Source organism: Pogona vitticeps, chromosome 2, assembly GCF_051106095.1.
Source record: "Pogona vitticeps strain Pit_001003342236 chromosome 2, PviZW2.1, whole genome shotgun sequence".
Classification (NCBI taxonomy): domain Eukaryota; kingdom Metazoa; phylum Chordata; class Lepidosauria; order Squamata; family Agamidae; genus Pogona; species Pogona vitticeps.
This window is the reverse complement of record NC_135784.1, coordinates 201723694-201748013: the sequence shown is the minus strand read 5'-3', so window position 1 is coordinate 201748013 and position 24320 is coordinate 201723694. Positions and strand designations below refer to the sequence as shown.

Sequence of the window (24320 nt, the reverse complement as noted above, 5' to 3'; positions counted from 1 at the left end):
CCCGCATTTGACCCAGCCTCCACTTTCTTCCCAAGAACAGCAGAAAATATATATATTTAAGCCAGTGCATTGGTAGCAGGCAGAGCTCATTTATCTACTTAAAATTGTTTAATTTTCATGTTGCCTTTCCATGAAAAACCAGCACTCGAAGCAGCCAAAAAGAATAAAATACATATTAAAACAAAATTATGTTTAAAGCTCAAGGAAAAAAAATAAATACAAGTCCACTTAAAAACCATGATAAAAATCACATTGAAAGACAAAGCTTAGCACCCAAACTGTAAGACCCCCTTCTAACCGAGGGTGGGCGGGTTGTCTTTGCAAGGCCCCCTTCCAACAAAGGCCTACCTGAATAAAAAGGTCTAGTAAAAAGACAATAAAGTTAACAAAACCCTCCTCAAAAAGGACTTCTGGAGTCTGAGGGCAACTACCATTCCCTCATTCAAATATCTTCCAAGCCTGAAGTTTTCACCAAAGAGCAGAACAAAGTAGGAAGAAAACTTTGGTTTTCCTTCACTGGTGTATCTGCATTGACAGAACATGGTTGCCCTCATCGCTGAGAGAGTCGTTATTACAGCAAAACACTCAAAAGACAGCAAACAAGAGCTAACGTTGTCTAGGGACCTAGATAACTCCAAGGGCAAACACATGATGACTGTGGTTGGTACCCAGAAGATACTGGATGGGAAAAGAATCAGCTGAAGTTGGTGGCATGCATTATTTCACATGCCTGTCATCTCTAACTGAAAACTCCAAGAGCAGTAGCATTCATTTTATTTATTTAGACTCACCAACAGCCAGGGGTCTGAGCAGTATACATTACATTAAATACTGTACATAAAAGAACCTATGACTAAATACAGAAATAGCAAAATCAAGATAAAATTAGTCACAAAGAATAAAAAAATATTTCAGTACATAAAACTGGAGCACAATTAGCAACAAAGTGAGAAGAGCCAAGAGCTATCAGCAATTAAATCTGTTCTTAAACACTGCTGCCAGCATGGCTAGAAGAGGATTTCCAGCAATCATAATCTAAAACAACAGAGAACAAGAGATTGGGAAATCTCTTCTACTATGACTTACAGCACCTTTACCAACTACAAATTAAACGTAGCTACAAGCATTATCTCATGCAAGCTATTAGAATTTAAAAGAAGAGACAAATGTTTCAGACAAGCTGGAAACTGAACTGATTCATTATGAGCTAATGTATTTGACATTCACTGCATTTCTATTAAATAAGATTAGTAATGAAAAGATATAGCCAAGGGGCAAAATGCAGAAAAAGAAAGAAAGAAATGGGGGGGGGGGAGGATATTTACCTTTAAAGCATAATCTTTGCCACTTCCAAGATCCTGAGCTTCATATACAAAAGCAAAGCCACCTAAACAGAAAAAGAGATAATGGTGAAACCTAAAAGTCTTCTAATAATGTGTTAAGACTTCAGGAACAGAACCAGTTTTCACAATTCTCAGGATGTCCTATCAATCCAGTCAATTTCTTACATTTATGTCCCTACCTTCTAATGATTCAAGGTCATGTATATCAGGGGACCCCAACCCCCGGTCCGTGGCCCAGTGCTGGTCCATGAGCTTCCTTGAACTGGGCCGCGGACACGGATCTCCGGCACCCTGCCCGCACACACGGTGGGCATGTTGTGGTCGCGGGCGGGCATGTTGCACTCATGCGCACGAGCATGCTATGCCCCTCTGCAAAGCGCAGCACGCCCACCCGCAAGCATGCAGGGTCCCCCCCCCCACGCACAGAGCCCAAACACCCCAACCAGTCCGCAGTCTGACAAAGTTTAGGGACCACTGGTGTATATAGCTTTTCCACACTAAATCCTTCGTACAGCCCTGAGAGGGAGGCCATACTGAGAGATTATTGGGCCAAGAATACCCTATGAATTTCATGGCTCAGTGGGGAGTCTCTGGACCATACTCTGAATCATCCTAGTCCAGCAGCCTATCCCACTGTATCTGTGTGGCTCTCATCAGCTACCTCAAGTGCAGATAGCACCACAAAAGGTACTCCCAGATTATCCTTCCATTATTACTTCAGCCAAGGATCCTTTTGGACAAGAAAGTGTTAGGTAACCCTGGGCAAGCATGCTTTTCAAATGGTGTTCTCATAAAGTTCAGTATTCCTTGGAAAGGTACTGGCAGTGGCAGATAAGCTTCTTTCATATTGCACACCAGTCCCTCTACAAACGTTTAAATACACTGTATACTGACAATTAGCCATTAAAACAACACATCCAGGAAGTGATGACTTCAGCAGCGTGTTGGCAAAAAAAGATAAACCAACCATGAGGTACTGTCATTTTCATATGTTAGGAACTCCACGTGTGGCCTTAGAAATCTTTCAGGCTGTTTAATGGCTTATTGCTAAACAGACTGCTCCCGGGACAACAGTACATTCCCTGATAACAGGAAACATGACAGCTCTGAATCACGGGTTGAATTAGTTCTTTTGCAAAGTGCATCTTCTAAATCACCACATTGCATAATCTCGCAGCTGCTGTATGTTTTCGACGCAGCAATTGCAAACTGACCCAGAACTGAAGACTCAAAACTTCACAGAATAGTTACACTTCAGCTGAACCTACATATACAGTATCCAAGTAAATTGTTTCAGGGTGATTACTGAAAAACTTGTTCCAGTCATCTTTAGAAGCATAGTTCAAAAATGAGTTCTGCTCTTTCTGTTAGCTGTGCTTATTTAACATTTTTTTTTCCAATGCATGACTGATTCACACTTTTTAATTGTTTTCGCTTAGGATACACCTTGTATTTAATTTTGTAAGCCACTGCAAATATTTTGGGCAGAAATGCGTGATAGAAACAAACAGTAGAAATAGGGAACAGGAAGACTATACTAAGTCAGAGCTTATGTGTATATCTGATCTTTCTTGTTTCTCATTTATGTTGGGACTTGGCCAAAGGGGTTTCCACAGTAGAAAGATCAGCCAGCATCTGATGATGGAAGGTCATTTAAAATAATTTCCTATGTTAAAGAAATCTTCAAAAATCAAATTACAAAACATGTTATTTTTTCAAAAACTGTAATTACGAAACCATTATGTTACCATAAGTAAATCTTTCTGACTAACGCTCTGGCTTCCCACTTCTGGGGCATTTTCGTCTTTAATATGTAAGATGATAAGATGCTCTTTCCTGCTGTCTCGATTGATAAACAAAACAGTCAGCTACCTCACTCTGACACATGTATCGATGTGACCCAAGAGGTAGTTCACACACAGACACATATCATTTGATGATTATATAATATACATTTTGTGAAATGGCAAGCAATTGAACGTTGGATTTTCTATTATTTTAAGCCACCTAGTGATGACATAAAGAGTGTTCATGAATTTACAGTAGCTGCAAGTCTTTGCGATGAGTAATCCAGTTGAAAACTTGTGTGTGTATGAATCAATTCTACACAAAGTTTCCCTTTATTTCTCACCCTTTATTTCTCACTACAACCTCTCACTCACATCCCTTCATCTGTCACCTTTTTAAAAAAGAGATACTATGTTTCAAGATATAAAAAAGGAAAGAAAAGGTAGTGAAGATACATCACAGTCACTCAGCGATACTCAGCAACCTCTGTCTTTGCCTCCCTCAGTTACTACTGACATATCCACTCATTTTATTTCTCACTACAACCTGTGTTTTGTTTATCTCTTTAGACAACAAGAAACAGCATCTTATCATTTTACACATTAAAAACAAAAATGTTCCAGAAGTATGAAACCAAAGTACTGGTCACAAAAGTTTGCTTATAATGTGCTGATTTTGTAAATCAAGTGTTTTGAAAATACAAATAGGCCTGCTCTAAATGCTTGTATAGATACGTTTCAATATCTTGCATGACACTTGAAAAGATGTGGTCCAAGCTGCGTTGGTCTCAGCCATGAAGACAAAGATTTCCTATATTACTTATTATTGAAGGGTACTTTGAAGTATACGAAAACTTTGTTGTGACTGGGAAAAATCACAGACAAAGCCCAAGACCACATTTTGCCATAGCAGAACAAAATTATATTATATTAATAAATTCATATTGTATTATATATTGTTCAATAATATATTATTTTAGCTATATTATTTTAGCCGCCTAGAGTGGTCTTAACTGACTAGATAGGCGGGATATAAATAAAATAAAATAAAATAAATAAATAAATATATAATATAATATGGCACTGGATACCTTAGTGAGTTGGAGCTTACTTTTGAGTAAACATATGCAAGTGTATTAAAATCTATTTTGAATTATAAGCTTATGTGCATCTGTTGTCCTGAAGAGTCCCCTGGAGAAATAGTTAAACTGCAGTACTGCAATCAACACCCCACTGTACCTCCTTGGTAAAAAGCAATGTCTTTGTGGCCTTGGACTAGCTTCATGGGTTCAGAGCACAATTGGAAGGAAGCACTGCTAAACCATTAGATTACAGTGGTGCCTCGCACAGCGAGGTTAATCCGTTCCGGATTAACCCTCGCTGTGTGAAAGCATTGTTGAACGGGGCAAGAAAACCAATTGGAACACATTAAACAGTGTTTAATGCGTTCCAATTGGGTTGAATACTCACTGTTCAACGATGCTGGCAGCCATTTTCGCGCCCTCCCCTCGCTGAACGAGGGCGCGAAAACGCTGCGATCAGCTGTCCGGCGGGTCCAAAATGGCCGCCGGAACAGCTGAAAGGGCCGGGCGCAGCGTTTTCGCGCCCTTGGTAAGTGAGGGGAGGGCGCGAAAACGCTGTGCGCAGCCATTTCGGCTGTTCCGTCAGCATTTTGAAGCCGCAGAACAGCTGATCGGCGGGTCGCAAAGCGAAGGTTGGTAAGCGAACCGCTTACCGACCTTCGCTCTGTGATTCCTGCCCTATCTAGGTGCCGTTTTGCGATCGCTTTTGCGATTGCAAAAACGGCACCGTTGCGCGGATTTGTTGCTCTATGGAGCGACTGTTCTCCGAGGCACCACTGTACTTTATAGTCAGGGAACCTTCCAAGGAGTCTCCATAAGTTGAAATCGACTTGGTGACACCTAGTTTTACTAACACAACCTCACAGACTTACTTCTAAGTAAACATATGCAGGTGTATTAAAATCGATTTTAAATTATATGCATATGTGCATATTTGTTGTCCTGAAGAGTCCCATGGAGAAATGATTAAACTGTAGTACTTCAGTCAAGCCTCTGCGCACGACCCAAGTTTGATCCTGATGGATCCAGGTAGCCGGCTCAAGGTTAACTCAGCTTTCCATCCTTCCAAGGTCAATAAAATGAGTTATCCAGCTTGCTGGGTGGCCAAGTGTGCTGTAAACTGTCCAGAGAGTTCTTCTAGCATTATGGGATGGTATATAAGTCAAAAGAACAATGTCATGTGTAGTCACCAAGCCATGATAATGCTTAATATAGTGAGGATTTTCCATCATATTAAGGCTTCACTATACAGTATAAAGCACTAGCATGATCTGGTGACCACTTGCTCAGGTAGATCTACCTTATAGCAAAAGATTACTTGAGGCATTCCATGTGATTTTTGCCAGAAAAAAAGTTTCTGCATACTGCAAAGTACTCTCAAATAACAAATACTTCAGCAAAGGTCTTTTTACTCCCACAAACAGTCCAAAATATAAGAGTCTGAAAACATTTTTTTCAAATAACAACTTCCAGAATCCCACAATCAATTCCCCCATGGAATTGTTCTGGGAGACCAAACCCAGATGCCCCACTCCTAGACTTTTCCCAGTTTTAGCTAAATGAAATCTCCTTTCAAGCTTCTAAAAATAACTCAGGTGACTGTCAGGAAAAAAGTAAAAGCATGCCCTTGCTGTAATTCTAAGCACTGTCACAGACCTTAACACATTTGGCAGCATGGGCACAGGAGACAAAGAATAGAGCCTAGCCCACCATTCACTGGAGTTGCAATCCAAATTGTTTCTGATGCAGTTCAGGAGGAACCTCTACCTTGTTTCTGAGCAATCTCACAATTCAATCTCTACTGGGTCTCTTTACACAGTGCTAGACTCAAACCAGAACTTGGAATATGCATGGAATGAAACTTGCTCTCACATAATGCAGGGGTAGGGAACTACGACCCATTGCAAGGCTGGATAATACAGTACCAGGGGTGTGAATGCAGGAAAGGGAACAGGTAAGCAAAAAAGTTTCATCCACCACTGAGTGCCAAAGTTGGGGGCTTAACACCATGGTTCCAAACCTTTTTCAAGTTGCAACCCCCTTTCGTAATAGCCAAGTAACCTGCAACTCCCCCCCCATACACACTATATTTGCATAAAAAGGCATTTTTAAAGGGATAAAGAAATATTTTCTCAGAAAACAGAAGCTTCTTTCTCCCACAAAGGGTTTGTTTCTCATACATACGTATATAAGCTGACTTTAATGTCTGGCTCCGAAAGGTCAAGGAAGAAATTATTTAAGAAGGGTTGCAAACACATATAAGGAGACCCACAACCTCCCAGAAAATACTTCATGGCCCTTTGGGGGTCCCAACCGCCAGACTGGGAAACACAGGTCTAACAGACGCCTCCAAAGGCCTTCCTCTTCCTTGGCCAGGGAAGGAGACAAGAGGCGGAAGCTCGTTGTATGTCACTTACTGGAAGCAGCCGCAGAATGCAGAGGTGGCTTCGAAAGGACAGAGAAGAAGAAAAGGTTGTTTACCAGTAATTGTGGTTCTTGAAGAGACCATTTATCATCATGGTATTGCCTGAACAAAGCAGATGGAACATTCAAGAGCTAAGCAACAGATGTTTGGGGAGGGCTGCCATGACACAAAGGTCCATGAAAATACTACAAATGTATGATTATATAGAAGTAAAGATCACTCTGCACTGTGGGGGGCAGTTTATCTAATGATGATGGCTCTTCCAAACATTACTCTTGACAAGACAGATATAATAAAACTGAGTTAAATGGAGGGAAATCCTATGGACATGCCCAGTGGACTGGGTGGGGCTCCTGTCAACAGCTCACTGCTCTGCATCAGAATATTCAAATGCTTTGAACAAGCATGCAAAATCGTACAGGTGAGTTGCAAGAACTGCAAAGAAGCATTCCCACCATGTCCAATCATGTTCTGCGTCTGCCTGCACTAAGGAGAACCCTTGCAGTTATCCAAGATGGTGGGAATTCTTTTTCCCACTAGTCAAGGGGTGGGGCTTGTTCAGAAGCCTCCGGAGCTTAGACTGGTCCTCTTTGCAAGCTGCATAAGATGTGCAAGATTGCCTCCCCCCGGTATATTGCTATGGTGGTGGGTCTTGCACACTAGTTATTCAAACATGTATGGGATCAGCAACAAAGTCAAACCCCTGTAATGTGATGCTATACCATGTGTGTGTCTCTAAATTTCAGGGGTTTTTTAATAAAAGCAGGCAGCCTCAGTGGGAGATAGGGATGCTAATTAGCAGGATAAGAGCAAGCACAAAGGGATTCCTTGACTGTGATTGAGAAAAATCCCTCCTCTACACCTATAGTTTGCATCTTGTGAGACCTCCTAGCCCCAACGGGCACCAAATGAGGATCTCCTATAAACAGTTTGCCCACCCACCGAAATCAATCAACATTTTAAACAATGCAGATGTGACAAAGGTAACCTAAAATGTGGGTCCTGGCATGAAAAGTTTGTTATCTAGTTTTCTTCCAGCTTCCATGCTATAAAAATAAACCATTCTTGGAGTTTTACTGAGGGGTGGAGGGTAAGAAGTCAGTAAAGGCTAACAGAAAGACAATATCTTCATTCCAATGAACAATTGCTCTTTTTGAACTCCAGAGGACAACCCTTTCAGGTTTAATTTAGGAAGCATTACGGACACACGAACTTGATTTTCTAGTTTAGCAAGTCCTTGCTTTAGTTCACAGGCAAAGCCAGCACCTGAAGTCTGAATCAGAAATAAAGGGTTTGATTTTAAACAGGGTGGATGAAAATCAACGATTTTTTTAAAACAAGCAAATTTATATAAATAACAATTTATTTTTAATCAATGTTTAAATTTAAATGATTTTAAAAAATCATTTTTTAAAATTTAAATCATGAATTAAATTGTCATTTAAATCAAATAACACCCTTTTTAAAATGCAATTCTTGGTTTTATTTATTGCCTATATATAAATATAGGAGTTCATTACGATATGCAGATATCTTCTACCAGGACATAAAACATCTTCAACATTTGCCTCCCACCCATATGGACAACAGGGGTGTATGGGCTTCCATGCCTACCTAAATCTACCAGACAGTCATTAACTGCAGCCTGCTCTGAGGGAGAGGAATATCCACCCACTGCCCCAGACACTCAACAAAAAAATGCTTTGTCATTTAAATTGAGTTGCTCTCTGCTTTAGGGAGAGAGGTTCTTTACAAATTCTGTTCCTAATCTAATAGCATCAACCCATTCAGGTGGTTAAAGGGAAAGGGATCCCAAAGACAGAAGATGCACACCCTTTAAATGTGTGACATTAGGGAGTGAACTCAGGATCTATTGCCTGCAAAAGGTTAGGCTCTCCCACCAAGAGTTCCCCTCAAACAAAACAATAGTACTGTAATGCATTACATAAAAGACTGCTTTTGGAAAATAAGGAGATTTCAAAGATGTTTGTAAGGTGGCATGGGAGGCTGTCCTTCGAAAGTAGGCAGGGTGGAGTCAGACGGTTGCCTGCTACCATGCTCAAGCCCCTGCTTTGGACAGGTTTTTAAATTTGGACAACCACAAGCTGATTCTCAGAATAAACAAAAGATACTTTCATAGCTAGTCCACAATCAACAGGACCAGGGACCTGGAGGAATGGGGGCAGGTTTTTACATAGTGTTTAGAGCTGAAACACTATATCAAAAACTCATTCTGGTTCTCCAATTTCAGATTTCCCTTCCATGTTTTATATACTATTTATTTAAAATATTTATACCCTTTCTTTCCCCTCAAGAGGATCCAGTGCAGCAGATGCTAGTCCCAAATAAATTCTCAAGTCTTCTGGCACTGGCCTCAATTAAGTCCTACAGTACCATTAAAAACTAGTCCAAAAAAGCACAGAGGCAAGGCAACATGGAATCCATCTACTGCGAAAGCAGGCAGCAGAAAATGAGCTTCTAGAATAATGATTAAGAAAATAATAATCTAAATACATACCTTTAACAGAATCCTCTGAAAATTAATCAAACAGCATTTTTTTAAAAAAATCAATAAAGCTGAGAAATACGGGGAGAAACAGCAAAGTAAAAAAAGAAACCTCTCCCCAAAACCAATCACCCCCGAAATAATATATACAGTATAAGTAAAAATACAGAAAAAGATCCAAGATGAAGGCACAGAGTCAGGCAGGCAAGCAACACAAACCAAAATGGAGAGCTCCAGGAGCTCAGCAGCAGAGCAATCCTACCCACAAGAAAACTGAAGAAGCAAAAGACCATCTCTCACTGGATTCCAACTAATGCAGGCTCCTTTACAGATTCAAGACTTCCACTCTCCTCTTCTGAATATTCTGATTGGCTGCTAACACCAGCTCTCATGACACCACTAGATTAAAAAAAATCTCAGGTGGTTTGACAAAGTAGAAGGGAGAAACCTGAAAGAACAGAAAACCTTTGTGTACCCCTCTTTCATTAATACAAACAATTTATGTTTCAGAGGTTATTTGATGGGAATAAATAAAAGAACATGAAAACAAAATGAGAGAGCGTCCTTCGTGTTTTTCCTCTGGCTAAAATATGCCTAGTCACCACAAAGTTAGATAAAAAGGAGAAGTTATGTCATATACACCTGCATATTATAGTACGAAGGCTGAAAGATGGGTTCATGCCATTCATACCCCAAAATTCAATTATTAACCCACAGATGCAACTTATGAGAGAGGTGTCTTCTTTCCACATGTTTCAAACTCCATGAGATGATTCCTTGGTTGTAACTACTAAATTTATTGCACTGATCAAATCCATTCATTTCTTCTGATAAATCTATTTCTTAAGATGGCACAAGACTGTTTGTTTAGCTTCCACAGGCTACAGACTAATACAGTGACCCTTACAGAAATTTTTTGAATCTACTTTTCCCTTTGCAAGTGATTATCTTGAATATTTTCAAATACAGTCTTCAACGCTTGCACCATATTTCACCTCCCCCTCAAAGTTTGCTTGCATCACTAAGATCCAAAATAGCATTCCAGCCTACACCCAAACAAGATATTTAAAGCAGCTTCCAGCATTGAACTGAGTTATGCCACTGAAGGGACATGTTGATGTTATCAGTGGGGCATCGTGCTGAACCTGACACTTGGGTTGAATCCCAGTTTAGCCATAAGCAAGTCTCATTCATCAATTCATCCTCCCATAAATGGCCAATTGTGACTCTTTGTGAGAATTAGAAAATGCATGAGATGAATATATCCTCATTTAGAAATCTCTCATGTTCAGCTAAAATCCAGATACTGTAGTTTTTGAATACAGAAATTATTCTGTTCTCTTAAGGAAGCAAACGTTATCTTGGCATCTCAATCCTACCACCACAATAAGTATTCATTCTGCACTCTTTAATATTTCAATATAAAATGCATATACAGTAGTTCTGAGAATGAACCTGTTGGCACAAGATTATTCAATACCACAGATTGTTCAAGGCCGCTGATCATTAAGTGGGAGCATTACAGCCACACAAGGGACCCTCTTTTTCTCACACAAAGCTCTTAAACAATTCATGCCAAATAACACTCAAAGTCCTGTTGTGTTCAAAAACACTAGCATTTCATTCTGTTCAGATGTGTTAATACCTTTGTCAATTCAACAGACTCCAAGAGTGCTTCAAAATTTATTCCACTGTTTTACAAAGGCAACCAAGCTTGATTTTTTAAAAATTTACATACACTGCAGAAAACCACTCTTGCTAATGGCTTAACAATTTAAACAGTCTTTTTTATTATTAAGAACTATTAATCCTACATGTAATTATTTGCCATTCAAAGTAGAAGCAGGCAGCCAAATCCAAGGTGGATTTGATTTAAATCACAATTTAAATCACAGTTTAAATTTTGAAAATATTTTTAAAATTTAAATCATGATTTAAATTGTACAGTAATTACAATTTAAATTGTAATTTAAATCAATTTGATTTTTAAAAAAAATCATTGATTTTTTAATCCACCCAGGCCAGATCAAATGTACCAGATGCAAAGCAATTTAAAAAGCAGGACTTGAAACAGTTTCACAGTCATTTCATAAACATCCTTCAATGCACTCACCAACAATCTACAAGCAGTTACATCTCCAAACTTAGTTTGCAGCAGAACATTATCATCGCTAGAGAAATGTCACTGCCCTTCAAACATGCACAGTATTGGTTTTAACAGTCTGCTGAGGTATCTGTACCGTCTTCTACCCAGATCTCTGCAAGAATGTGACCCATTCTAACAGTTAGGTTGTGGTAATGCATTTCTAAAAAGCAGGAACAGTGTGTGTAAGAGGACAGGGAGCCTGTGTGAAATATACAAAGAGGTCTACAGCGAGGATACCAGTCATTCAAATGCTTTTCTACAGATATTGCACTACAGTTGGATTTCTGATCTTATTTTCCACCATCCCAAACATGTATAAATCTTGAATTGGATCTCATGGAAGTCCAGTGTAACTAGGTCTCTGTCCTCAAGTAAATCAGTGTATTACATGTCCTCTTGAAAAGAGGCTCAGCCGTTCAACTTGGAAAGTAGAATAATGTAGTAGAAAATCCTGTTGCACAGCAATGTCTACGGAACGCAAATTGCATTGTTCATGGCTGCTTCTTCCTTGCTATTAAAAAGTCCCTGCTTGGATTTGGGGCTACATGTCAATCCACCAGACTGGATCATGCCCAAAAATACAAACAGGGGCTTGTTAATTAGTAGCAGGATCCTACTGCAAGTTACACCATTTACCTTCCAGAGGCAGAAGCACACAACAGGATTCTGCTGTTCTGATCTTCAAGGGAGATGCCATGTGGTAATATATTTTGCATTCTGCCCCTCACAGCCTCCAAAACCCAGGATCATAGATGAAGCTGGAATACAAATTTTAAAGAATGCTTGGAAGCAATGAATTACAAGTAACAACAGTTACCTATAACTCATTCTGTCTTGGTTTGCTTTGTTTTTACTTCACAGCATACCAAATTTATATTTCCAAAGGAACACAGTCAGAATGATATTACTCTCTTTAGGATGTGTGACAAGGAACACTTTATAGTGACATTTCAAAGGATTTCTTATACAAGTACAGTACTGTATTTTGAATGGAAGCATTCTCCTGTCAAACCTAGGGTGTGTCTTTTTTTAAGTAACAAAAAGGATAACAAGCAGTGTAACAAAACATGTAAACATTAACTGCCACAAATGACAGGGCTCATTCGAATCAAAAGGAAGACTTCCAAAGTATGATGTTAGCATTGCATCCCACACACGGTCACACAATATTGCTGAGGCACCAAGGCGTTCAACAGGACTCATGTTACACAGTTACAGAGAATATTGAACCTATAAGTTAAATGCCCAAGTTTAATCTCCCTTGGGCAACAGGAGTAGAAGACAGGTACCGGTATGCTAAATTGTTCAGTAACATAATTCTCACACCTAAATAATAATAACAACAACAACAACAACAACAACAACAACAACAACAACAACGATGATAACAACAACAACAGCAACAACAACGAAGAAGAAGAAGAAGAATATTCCAGACAACGAACACATTGAAGTACACACAAAATACTGCCACCAAGGATGACTTCAGAGGCTACATTAAAGGAACCCAAATCTAAACCTGTGCTGGTGGGGAAACTGAAAAGCACATCTTTATTGCAGCTCGCTGGAGTATAAATACATTAAGCAAACAGATGTCATATTCACTAGGTATGTTACTTTTTGCTGCTTAGATCCTCGAGTACAACTACATAAAAGCAGATAACGGCCTAAAGTCAACATTGGACATCCATTCACTTTCTCCTCCTCCTTTCCCCAACAACTGTTTTGCTCTCCGTTATCTGAAGACGTGCCCCAGACAAACCCTCGCCACTGACAAGGCTTTGAGGGTATAGCGTGAACTGCAGGGCAAAGGGGCAATTGTATTGTGCCCCCCCAAGGTTCTACTGAAGGAAGCCGTTTTGTCAACAGAAAAATCCTGTTGGCTTTCAGCCAAAGCCCCAGGAGTAAAAAGGCAACCAGCGCAGTTATCGCTCAGCTGCACGAGACTCTTCTACTCCCCACCCCCACCCCAAACTTTCTCTTTCTCAATGAGAGACTTTCTTCCTGCAAAGGGAAATGCCGCCTTAAACCTTTCAGTGTTTGCTGTGGGGAAACCGCTCCCATAAGAAACTATAAGCAGGTGGCCTCTAAAGATAATAAATATATAGCAGTTGTTTCCTAATAACTTTGGAAAGCTTCACCTCAGAGCCATAAAATATTTACAAGATGACTACTTCAGGAGCTTCACTTCAGCTAATTAACAAACTACAGTGCTCCTCAGAGTTGTTAAAAGGCACTTCAGATGCCAACATTTTGTAGGACGCCAAGAAGCTTAAACTGGAGAATGCAGAACTATTAAGAGGTTTAAGTAGCGCAGTCTGAACTAAGGCTCCTTATTCTGCCAAACAGCCAAAATCTTACACTACATAACAAACTCCCCAATCTGGCTCTACAGTCTTTATTTACTGAACGTATGGTCTACCTTTTTGTGAAAAATGTAGCATGTGTTTTAAAACTGCAGTCCTCACTAATTTTCTCCTCACAGAATTGTTTCAAATAAATAATGGCATACTGCCTGACTTATAGAGACACTCCCATGGTTGTTTTTTTAAGCATGAAGTATTCGGAAGCGGTTTGCCAATACCTCCTTCTGGTGCTCCTCTGTGGCAGAGCAGCTTGCCTAAGGCCACACAGGTAGCTCAAAGGAAACTATGCAGCCCATTAACCAATCAAAACTCCTCCTCCTTTATTTGTACCAGAGCGTTGCGCAATTTAAATTATGGCTGCATATGAACTATACCAACAATTAAAACAAATTAAAACATTAAGATAATTTAACTACTTTTTACCAGACGTGAGCTACTTCAATAGCATTATCTGGGTCATTTACTAGATCTTCTTTAGTACTTGAGGCGGGGCACAAACTGCATGCACATAAATGCTGCACTGATTTTTCCACAGCCACAGAAAATTTGTCCTGTATCCCAGCAGCCCCGTTTTGTTGGATTACTCTTTGATCTTCCTACTTCACTTCGAAGTTTATTAAGTGACTTCCAGCCAGAGTCTTGTCCCGGTGGGAGACACTCTTCCGCATTCATCCATTCAACAAGGCATGCTGTTTTTGTTCTCCATAGGTTCATAGTCTAGCTCTTCTGGTTTAATTTTTAGAGCTTGAGATGCATGCAGAAAACTTTCCCTTGATTCTTACCATCATCTAAGAGGATGGCATCCATGAAGTGGATGGGTTTGATGCTACATTGCCTTATTTTGTTCATTATTTACCAATTCCCATTTCAATGCTTTTCCAATGGTCATTTGAGCTAGATACAATTAACAAAACAATCCATACATTTTAGCTTACAAGTTGCAGAATCCCTCAGCCAAAATATTTCCAAGCTCTAAGTTACAAGTGATGAAGGCTTCTGGAAGTTTTAGTCCAAGAACGTCTAGGGACCCAAGGTTGGGAACCATTGGTTTAGGCAATTGGCTAAACTTTAGCAAAAATCAGTATGAGGTCTGTCAAAGGCTACTCCTATAACTGTTAAAAAAGTATCTACATATTCAAAAACAACACACCTCCAGACACCATATGGTATTAAAAAAATAAAGCGTGGTTAGCAACTGCTTTCATGTTGTGCTTGTGTGCCTCCCAGAAGTAACTGGCAGCAACCACTGAAGCTAAGACATTGGATTAGATGGGCCTTGCTCTAACCTCAAAAGGCAATTTTCACATAGCTTTCACTACTTTGTTGAAAGCAAAATGATGGAATGCAGGTTTGCAGGCATCCCTGAGGAGCGCCTGATCCAACCGAAACTGTGCTACCGTCTGGGTCTGTTTACATAGGGAGAGCAACACCACCATATACAAGAGCGAGTGGGGTGTATTGAACCAGGTAGTAGGCTGGAATCTGAGAGAACCAGAAGTGAGTCACCAGGAAATTTACCAGCTGATCTTGAGTAAGGCCCCTAAGAACCCAACTTTTTCAACTCTTTTACAGAAATAGGAACACACAATGAACCTTCACTAGGCTATCAGCCTTCCATGTGATCTGCAGGCCAGGTGATTGACAGCAACTCTTTTGCAGTCCCAGACCATCAGCAAGGATTATTTAGATCTGGACAGCAATCCATAGGTTCCAAGTACCATCTTAAATTCTTAGTTGCTATGGTTGACTTGGCTTGTATGCCCACTCATTCTGCTGTATCTCTCATTGTAGTTATGGATGCTCTAGGCATGAATACGCTGAACCTGAAATGCCCAATCATTAAGACCTACTTCTACTAATTGGTGTGTTGCTGACAGATTTTAACTATCAGTGTCACATCCTTTGCAGGCTGAGCCACTGCAGCTACTCATTATGAACCCTCATTTCCTTGTTCCTAAACAGATACACATACAGTACATACAACCAGCCCAATTTTCCCTCTCAAAAAAGTTTCACCTGCACTGCAGGTGCCAAGTGCCAATGATGTGCCAAATATTAAGGAACACAAAGAGCTTTTAGTGTTTTTTAAAAAATATTTTTAGCTTTCACCAACACCATGTCGTCCAGATGGTTGGAACAACAAACCTCATCAGCCTTTAGTCAGCATGGCAAATGGCCAAAGATGACAGCAATTATAGTTCGAAATATCTAGAGGGCATTACATTGAGGAAAGCTGGATTTGGTAGCCCTCTCAGCTATGTTTCTAAGAGTGCATCTCCAGTACAGATCACTGTTTTCTGGTTGTTGTTATTGATTTAAAGCAGTTTCACAAGCATGGGCTTCTATTTTTAAGAATCTTAGGGATTAACTTTGGCTGTTCCTGCCTGCTGAGTGAACTAAATTACAACCCCAACATGTGGTGGAGGCTGCTATGTCTTTGCCATGTCCCTTCCCCACCCTGACAGCCAAAAAGCAAACTTGATGTAGTGTCAAAGCAGGCAATGTTATTGGAGGGGGAGCAACCACAGAATAATTGGCCACCTTTTGTTCTTAAGAATGGGGTGCCAAGCCTTGCTGCAAGGATGCTTGAAAACACAGCCTCAAGAGAAAGGGATTCAACTCTCAAAAGTGAAAAATCAATTTTTGGACTCTTGTCTATTTTTTTTTTTTTTTGCACTATCCATGCGGGAGTTGTGCTGTGCCTGAGGAAGTGGGGTTTCTCCATGAAAGCTTGCAATTTAAATGATTTTATAGTGGTCCAGTAAAGAGTACCACTCACCCGTGCATTTGGGAATTATAGTTCAAGAAGGTGCAAATAAAGTTTGAAGAATTACATAGAAATAGATACATTTTAATTAATTCTCCTCCAACTGTGTTTCTGTCTTCTCCAACCTTTAGGGGAAGATAGTTGTATTCATTGAATAATATGGATGGAATAGGTGAGAGGCAGATGGACCAAGCATAAAAAGCCTTCCTCCAAAACAGTTAAAAGAGAAAGCTATGCGGAGTTCCCCAAACTCACAAGCATAACAATGAGGTAAACTGCTGTACACAGAACTGTTGATCAGTTGTAACCAAAAGACTACAGAAAAAATCCTGGAAACCAGTTCTCCTTGATATACATAAGCATATACAGCTTGAGATGGATGCTGGTTTAAGCCACCACACTTTTTTCGAATGTGGTGGTTCATATCACATATCACATGAACTTTCCTCATCCAGTCCCTCCCTCGTCACGTGGGAATTCCTCGAGAATCTTCTAGAGCCTTCAGAGTTACATCTGCATTGACTGTACCAAGAGTTTTAAGATTTAACCAATGCTGGTATCATGGTTAGGGCATGAACTTCCTTTATACACTATGACTAATGTCAGCCACACCTCACTGTTGTGGTTGAGGGCATTATGAGGAAAGCCACTGAGAATCTGAAGCCATGAAAGGGTGCTCAGAAGGAAAGACATGAACTTGGGGCCATCTCTTAACATGTAAGCCATTGTTCTGGAAGACAGCACTCCAAACCCAACCACCACTCTTAGGGAAACTCGAGAAGAAATCAACAGAGACAGATCCTTTTACCTATGGCGGAGGTAAAATACATCCCCTCAAAATGAAAAGTACCATCCCCAGTTATAAAGTATGTTTTAGCTTTTGAAAAAGGGACTATCCTGTACACCACTGGTTCTTAACCTTGGGTTACTCAGGAGTTTTGGACTGCAACTCCCAGAAGCCTTCACCACCAACTGTGCTGGCTGGGGTTTCTGGGAGTTGCAGTTCAAAAACATCCGAGTAACAAAGGTTAAGAACCACTGCTGTACACAATGCTAGCTTTGTAGGCACACAAGAAGTTACAAGTACAGTGGACCCTCAACTTACAGACAGCTCGACTTACAGACTTTTTGAGTTACAGACTTCTCTGGCTACAAAATTTAGGTTCGACTTGCAGCCGGAGAATCGACCTACAGACTATAAAAAAACCAAGATGGAACAAAAATGGAACAAAAACGGCCGGTTACAGGATTAATCGGTTTTCAATGCATTGTAGGTCAATGGAGACTCAACCTACAGACTTTTCGACCTGCATCCACTGTTCCAATATGGATTAATTCCGTAAGTAGAGGGTCCACTGTAGAATTGTTGTTTTTAGTGTTTATTTATTATTTCAACTTACATACTGCCCATAGCGCAACACACTCTCTGGGCAGTTTACAGCAAAGCATACAAACAAAAAAAGAAGAAAATCTAAAGCAATATACAAATACAAACCAACAACAATAACAGTACCATGTTTCTACATTCCCATATCTTCAAAACAAAGCAAAGCAAAGCAAAGCATGCTGCTTATATACCACCCCACAGTGCTTAAAGCACTCTCTGGGCAGTTTACAATTATGCAGGCAACACATTGCCCCCACAGCACGCTGGGTACTCATTTTACCGACCTCAGAAGGATAGGAGGATCTAGTCTACCAGACGTCTAAAATAAAACTTTTTTCCACCCCCAAATGGCAAGCACAGTGATTGTGTTGGTAGAGTGAAGAGAAGCAGAAGCTCCCGCTGCTCAGCCACAGACGAGGCCTTTTCGTCTGTCTTCAAGGTTTTGCCCCCTCACTTCTCAAAAGAATTACAAGCAGCAGCACAGTGCAACCTGACATTTATATCCAGCCTTTGCAGTTTAACTTATGACTCACAGCTCTTCAAACATCCTGAGTATGCCTCAACACCTGATGCAGAAGGGGCGGGGGGAGAGGAATTCTGAACAATGGCACTTTACAATGCAGGTGGGAAATCACATTCCTAAATACACATACAAATAAAGTAATGTCCAGCTTGAATCAAATCAATTCATCAGAGAGAGAGATTATGTTAAATCGAGAGCATTAAGCTCTCACCCCTATGTGCTAGTTCATCAGGTAAGAAAACATTGAAACAGTACTTCAGAAAACCTAGAAAACTGACAACTCAGTGTGTCCAGTATTTATTTATGCATAAAAAAGGACTATGTGCTCCTAGTTAGCTCCTTTCTTCCTTAATAGGAATGCTTCCCACCACCACCAAAAGGGAAAAACTGCCCCATTTCAGTACAAATAAGCTATCTTCTAAGGTTTGAGGAAGTGAACTTGTCCAAAAAAGCTCACATTAAAATACAGTAGTGTATAGCAGTTAGCCTTCAAGGTGTCACAACATTTTTGTCTTCTTTATTTTATATTTTTCTCCTTTTTTTAACCCAATACACTACCTTCTAAGGCCATTATTTTTACTGTTCTTTTTTTCTTTTTTTGCTTACATATCTGCTACCAAATTACTATTCCAGAATGTTAGTAACCAACATTACCTGATTTTTTTTATGGTTTCCAAAGTTCTTAGAGAACGTTATTTTGTCACACAGTGAGGAGCCCTGTGCAACCTTAAAAATCGCCAATTGTATTAAAAGATGAGCTTTTATGGTCTATAGTCTCCTTCATCAGACTCACAACATGACAGCCAGAATCTCATATGGTTTGGGCATGAGACTAAAGTCAAACAGAAATTAAAAGAAGAAGCTATTGACAAGTGCTATATTTCTGTACTTTCTGCATCTGATCAGAAGATCACCCTGAAACTCTGGCTGAAATCCCATTGCACAGCTCCACAAGCTCAACGGGAATGATGTCAGCAGCAAACTGCTGATTTAAAGTCTTCCTTTGACGATTTCACAGTGCACACAACTTGTACCCAATGCAACAAAGTCATGTACACCTTGAAATCACCAAAGGGAACATTTAATCAGAGGAGATTTGATGCTGCTGATGACATCATTCCCACTGTGAATATGGAGCTACGCAACAAGATTTCAGTCATTCTCTTTTGGCTTCAGCTGATCTGATAAAGGACAGGAAATGTCCAGTTTCAACACAACCTCAACAAAGATGACATTCAAAGTTACAAAATTCACAACTGAGCACTTCCTTTATTAAGAGTAGGGAAAACAGAGAAAAGTGTGCAAGCTTTCTTGACTACAGACTACCATGTAGAACATACAGACAGTCACATGGATCAACCACCTTCTGCAGCTAATGCTGATGTTCAAAAACACCACATGCATTGCAAAGCTCATCCAAAGCCTACTGAACATGCTAGGTATGTTCTGACACAGAAAACGAACATGGCTCCATATCTAATTAAATATAAATAGTGGGCCAGCTGTACCTGGACAAGAGACAGTTTCCTGTTTTGAAAATGATGGTGAGGCTGGCATATCTTATTTGAGGCACAACAGTTACGGAGTGGCTTTGATCATGTTCAACTTCTTTAAAAATTAACTGACCATTTGCCATTAACTTAGTGCTTAAGATCCAGGTCCCTTGAAACAGTTCATCTGAGCAGAGGCACCTTCATAAAACTGGCAAACATACACCCAAACAGAACAACGGGGAATTCAATGGGGAACAAGGGCTAAGGTTTGAGGACTAACCCTATTTTAGATGTAAAAGAGCTGCTCTCTTCAAATTTGTAGAAAAACAACAGCAAAGAGTTTAGTTTCCAAGCATAATGAAGGCCTGAATCATTAATGCAGCCTGAACATTTGCTGTCAAAACTGGTATTCTCTAGAGTGGGGGTGGGGAGTTCTTTTACTAGTTGTGTACCAAGTGTTTTTTCACCATGTTCATACATGTCAACTTCACACGCTATCTCTTCTCAACTCTACAAACATGGCCCAATTGCTATTTGTACATAGATATACCCAGGAGCCTTTGCATGCTGAGACTAAAACACAAGTAGTCCCAAATCATATTATTTATGGTCCTTGTTATCCTGGAATAACCCTCATCCCATTGTAGCTATTATTTAACCACTTCAAGGGTATTTATTCTATAAAGTGCACTGAACAGTACAATTACACATGCTTTTAGCAGCTACATGAAGCCAACACAAAAAAAATTTACAAAGTCAGTTTTGTCAAATATCTGTGCTTTAACAAACTACTAAACACAAGAGTCAAGGCCAGAAATAAAGTTGATAAATCTTTATATATCTCTAGAAAAAATATTAATAGTGGAAGAATGGAAGGAGCAAAGAATTGCAAAAGATAAAGGTCATCTCACCAATGTTATTCATCCATTCTGGGTATTACACAAGTTTGAGTTTATTATTTAATACATGGTGACTTAACTCCATACTGTATACTGAGTTTAATAGATTCTCCTTCCCCAAAGTTGGCCCAGGCAAAGATTTCAACTCTTCTGTATGCTGACAATACAACACTGTTGTCCCAACCTAGAGTGAGACTAGAAATAACTACCAGCTGATCTTGGAGATCACTGTAGAGAAAACCAGCTAACTATTAATTATGGAAAATCCAAAGTGCTGCTTTTCTCTAAATAAAGAACAGTATGTAATTGGAAAATAGATGGTCGCTCAGTAGAACAGGTCAATTCCTACGACTACTTTAGTATTCATTCTAATTACTCTTTGAAATGAGGAATGCACAGCAAATCTGCAATACCAAGATAAGAACACCTTGCAAAACTGACATTACACTCCTTTCTGACTAAAGAAGATGGGTTTGTTGCTCCTGAAAGTTGAGTATTTAAAGTCACTGATCTCATAACTTTTATGTAGACTAGAAGTTTGTGTTATTGATCTGCACTCCTTCATCCAAAGGGTTTAGTCCACATTACTGAGATCTATTCTGGGTGCTCCTAAATGTATATCAGACTCAGTCTTTACTCTGGAAGAGGGCTTATGCTCATGAATTGGGGAGGAGGAGGCTGGAATCTTGTTACTGGAATCTTGTATCCCATCACAAAGATTTAAGCATCTATGTTTAACTGCCATCTATTTCTTTCTGTAAGAAAACTCTGGGTCCAAGACTTCTTTACTTGGTTTCTGCTGAGAACAGCTATACAGGCAGAACGGCACATATTCCAAATGCCTGATTAAGCAGAGAATACTGGTAGGCACAATGCCTTAGCCATGTCCAAAGAAATGGGCTCCCTGTAGCACAAGGATTAAATGTTTCTTGTAATCATGAGTGTGTTTCCCAAGTAAGCCATCAGTGCTTACAGTCATGAGGTACTGTTTCATAGTAAGGGTCAACAAGATGTACTTTACAATCACAGAAAGTCACCTTCAAGGTACACCTCGTCTACCCAAAAATATGTCCATGTGGTCAAGGAGCTGTAGGGATCATGGTGCATATGTTTCCATACTATAATTTCTACATCTGGGTGAGAGGCAGAATACTGCCCACCTTTCTGGACCCAGTTTCCTAACAGGCCTGAGCTAGATATTCTACAAGTATGCTTAAATGGAAACATCACTATTCTCATTCATGCTGCTGAATTTTTAAATAAAGGATGACGATGGACATGTTATCATTTACTGAACTTCTGGTCCTCTGATTACTGCAAGGTTTGATTTTTCTGTTACGGTCCATAGATCAACAAATCTTTGTTGTTGCCCTTTCCAAAGAGCTCTAATCACAGCTGTTGAGCTGTTGTATCTGACAATCACAGTGCCACCCAATATGCTCCCAACCATCTCACCGCAGCTTGTTAAACCAAGCAGATTAGATGCTAGCTCTCATTTTAACTGTCTGACAGCGAGGGGGGGGAATCTCACCTGGTCATTGCTGGGAATCTTCATAAATTGCTGTTGCTATTTATTGACCTTCCTTCCTGTACCTTTTTTTCCCCCAGACAGCTTGGCTAAAGATTAAGGCTGAATGCCTACTGCCCCTGTTTTAATTTCTCCTGTGTGTCTAATGCGTTAATGCCTACCATCACCCTCGTTTACTGATAATAAATTATAAGTGGAAAGGGATACAGCAGATGTTGGTGGCCGATTCAGGTCTTAAATTACTATTACTCTCGTTTCATGGTGGGATGGTTTTTGACCGCACTCTGTACTAATCGACTATGGGGGGGGGGAGTATCTTGAGTCCCTGCTTCTAAAACTGACATGAATGGAAAGGAGGAAGAGATGAAGAAGGAAGAGAAGGTGAGAAAGGGAAAGAGGAAGAAGAGAAGGAAAAAGGGGTGGCTGGGTTCAGGATCCTAGGGGAGCACTGTGGGTCACAGGACCTTCCCCACCCCGGAGCCCTTTTCCTTCTGAGCCCCCGAAACCTTTCTCCCATCTCCACCTGCCTCCCCATTCCCCACCACCACCCCCTACACACACACATACACACACACGCACACACACATACACACACCTACACCTACACCCACACAAACACACACACACAAACCTTCGGCGATGACCCTCTTGATCCGCAGCTTCATCTCGCCCATCTCCACCACCTGCCCCACGAAGTCATTCTGGTCTCGGCTGGCGGCCCCCAAGGAGCCCGGCCCGGCCAGGAATTCCAGCGCCGACTGCAGCAACGACATGACCGCTCCGCCGGGAGGATCGCCCGCCTGCCCGCCAGCCGAGAGGCAAGCCAAGCCAGGCCGGTTCCTCCTGCCGCTCCCGCTGCTGCCTCTCCGCTCGACCAATTGTAGCCCTCTCCAGCCACCGTACTGGCTCCCTCCCTCCCTCCCGCGCGCGCCCGCGGGTCTCCTACGAAACCATTTCCGCCAACGTTGTTTGTCGGAGGAAGACACGCAAACGCCCCGCCCTTGTCGTCCGCAGAACGTTCCCTTAACATTTTCTCTGAAGCCTAAGAGATAGACAAAGGGAAGACGACGCGTGCGACCGAAACGTCAGGTACGAAATCGAACGCCACCCTTGGGCGGCCGCATATCACGGCTCAGCGGGTCTTGCTCTGGGCCGCCGACTGGCGAGCAGCTTCCCGTCTTTCCGAAGGAGGAAGAAGGGAAGAGTTAACATTTTTAACAAAGTGGTCGAAAAACATTTGGGGTAATAAATACTCCCCTGCTACTATTGAGAGTACAATCCTTGGCTGCTGAATCAGAAATAGAATCCACACATTCCGCGGGACTTGCGTCTTCTAAACGCAGTGCTGCGTGCACTTACTCGTGAGTAAATCCCCTGGAAGGGAAGGAACGTTACTCCCGAGTAAAACTTGTGCGTTGCCTTTCTGGTTCTAAATCCCAGTGAGCAAAAAAAAAAGAAGAAGAAAAAAAAAAGGGAACTCAGATCTTGCGGTGAGTCAGGCTCAAGGAAATGCCATTGAAGTACAAGGGTCGCTGCGTGGTCCAAACAGAATGAAATCTAAGTTGCAGAAACAGGCGATGCCTTTATAAGCCACTTTTTAAAAAAAGCCACCAACATGAATTTTGACCCAACTCCGGGAGGCAGTGGAAGACAGGAGGGCCTGGCGTGATCTGATCCATGGGGTCACGAAGAGTCGGACAGGACTAAACAACAACAAAATCGTCGCACAAGAAACGAGCTTTCGTGCATTAAAACACACTTTCATCGGGTTTGTACCAGTGTGAAGAAATTAAAAGTCCAAAGCTTAAACTCTGAACCTGCATGGCAAGATGGATTTTGCCTGGAAAGTTGGTCTTAGATGTTAAGTCCAACAGTTTTTGGCAAGATGGGTTTCTGGTATCGCCCTTTTTTATTTTTTTATTTTTTGCAGTTGGATGCTCAAGGAAAGGTTTATGAGGCTCTTGCGTAATTTACTACCATTCACACAGCACATATGAAACTTTGCAAACCGCCGTCCAGTGTCAGAAGGAGGATGCGCTGCACGACCTAAGCAAGAAGGATGCTATTC

General features: G+C 40.8%; 1 protein-coding gene across 3 annotated transcripts in view; it reads right to left on the bottom strand.

Moving 5' to 3' along the window:
• Window positions 1–23155, bottom strand: part of GAK (cyclin G associated kinase) — a 95900-nt gene extending 72745 nt beyond the window's left edge. For all 3 annotated transcript variants that reach the window (XM_072991944.2, XM_078384824.1, XM_078384825.1), the window contains exons 1-2: window positions 22884–23155; window positions 1326–1387 (exon numbers count right to left, since the gene is read on the bottom strand). In XM_072991944.2, coding sequence (XP_072848045.2) covers window positions 1326–1387; window positions 22884–23025 — 204 coding nt within the window. In that variant the 5' untranslated portion in view covers window positions 23026–23155. The remainder of the gene's footprint in view (window positions 1–1325; window positions 1388–22883) is intronic.
• Window positions 23156–24320: the final 1165 nt, after the last annotated feature.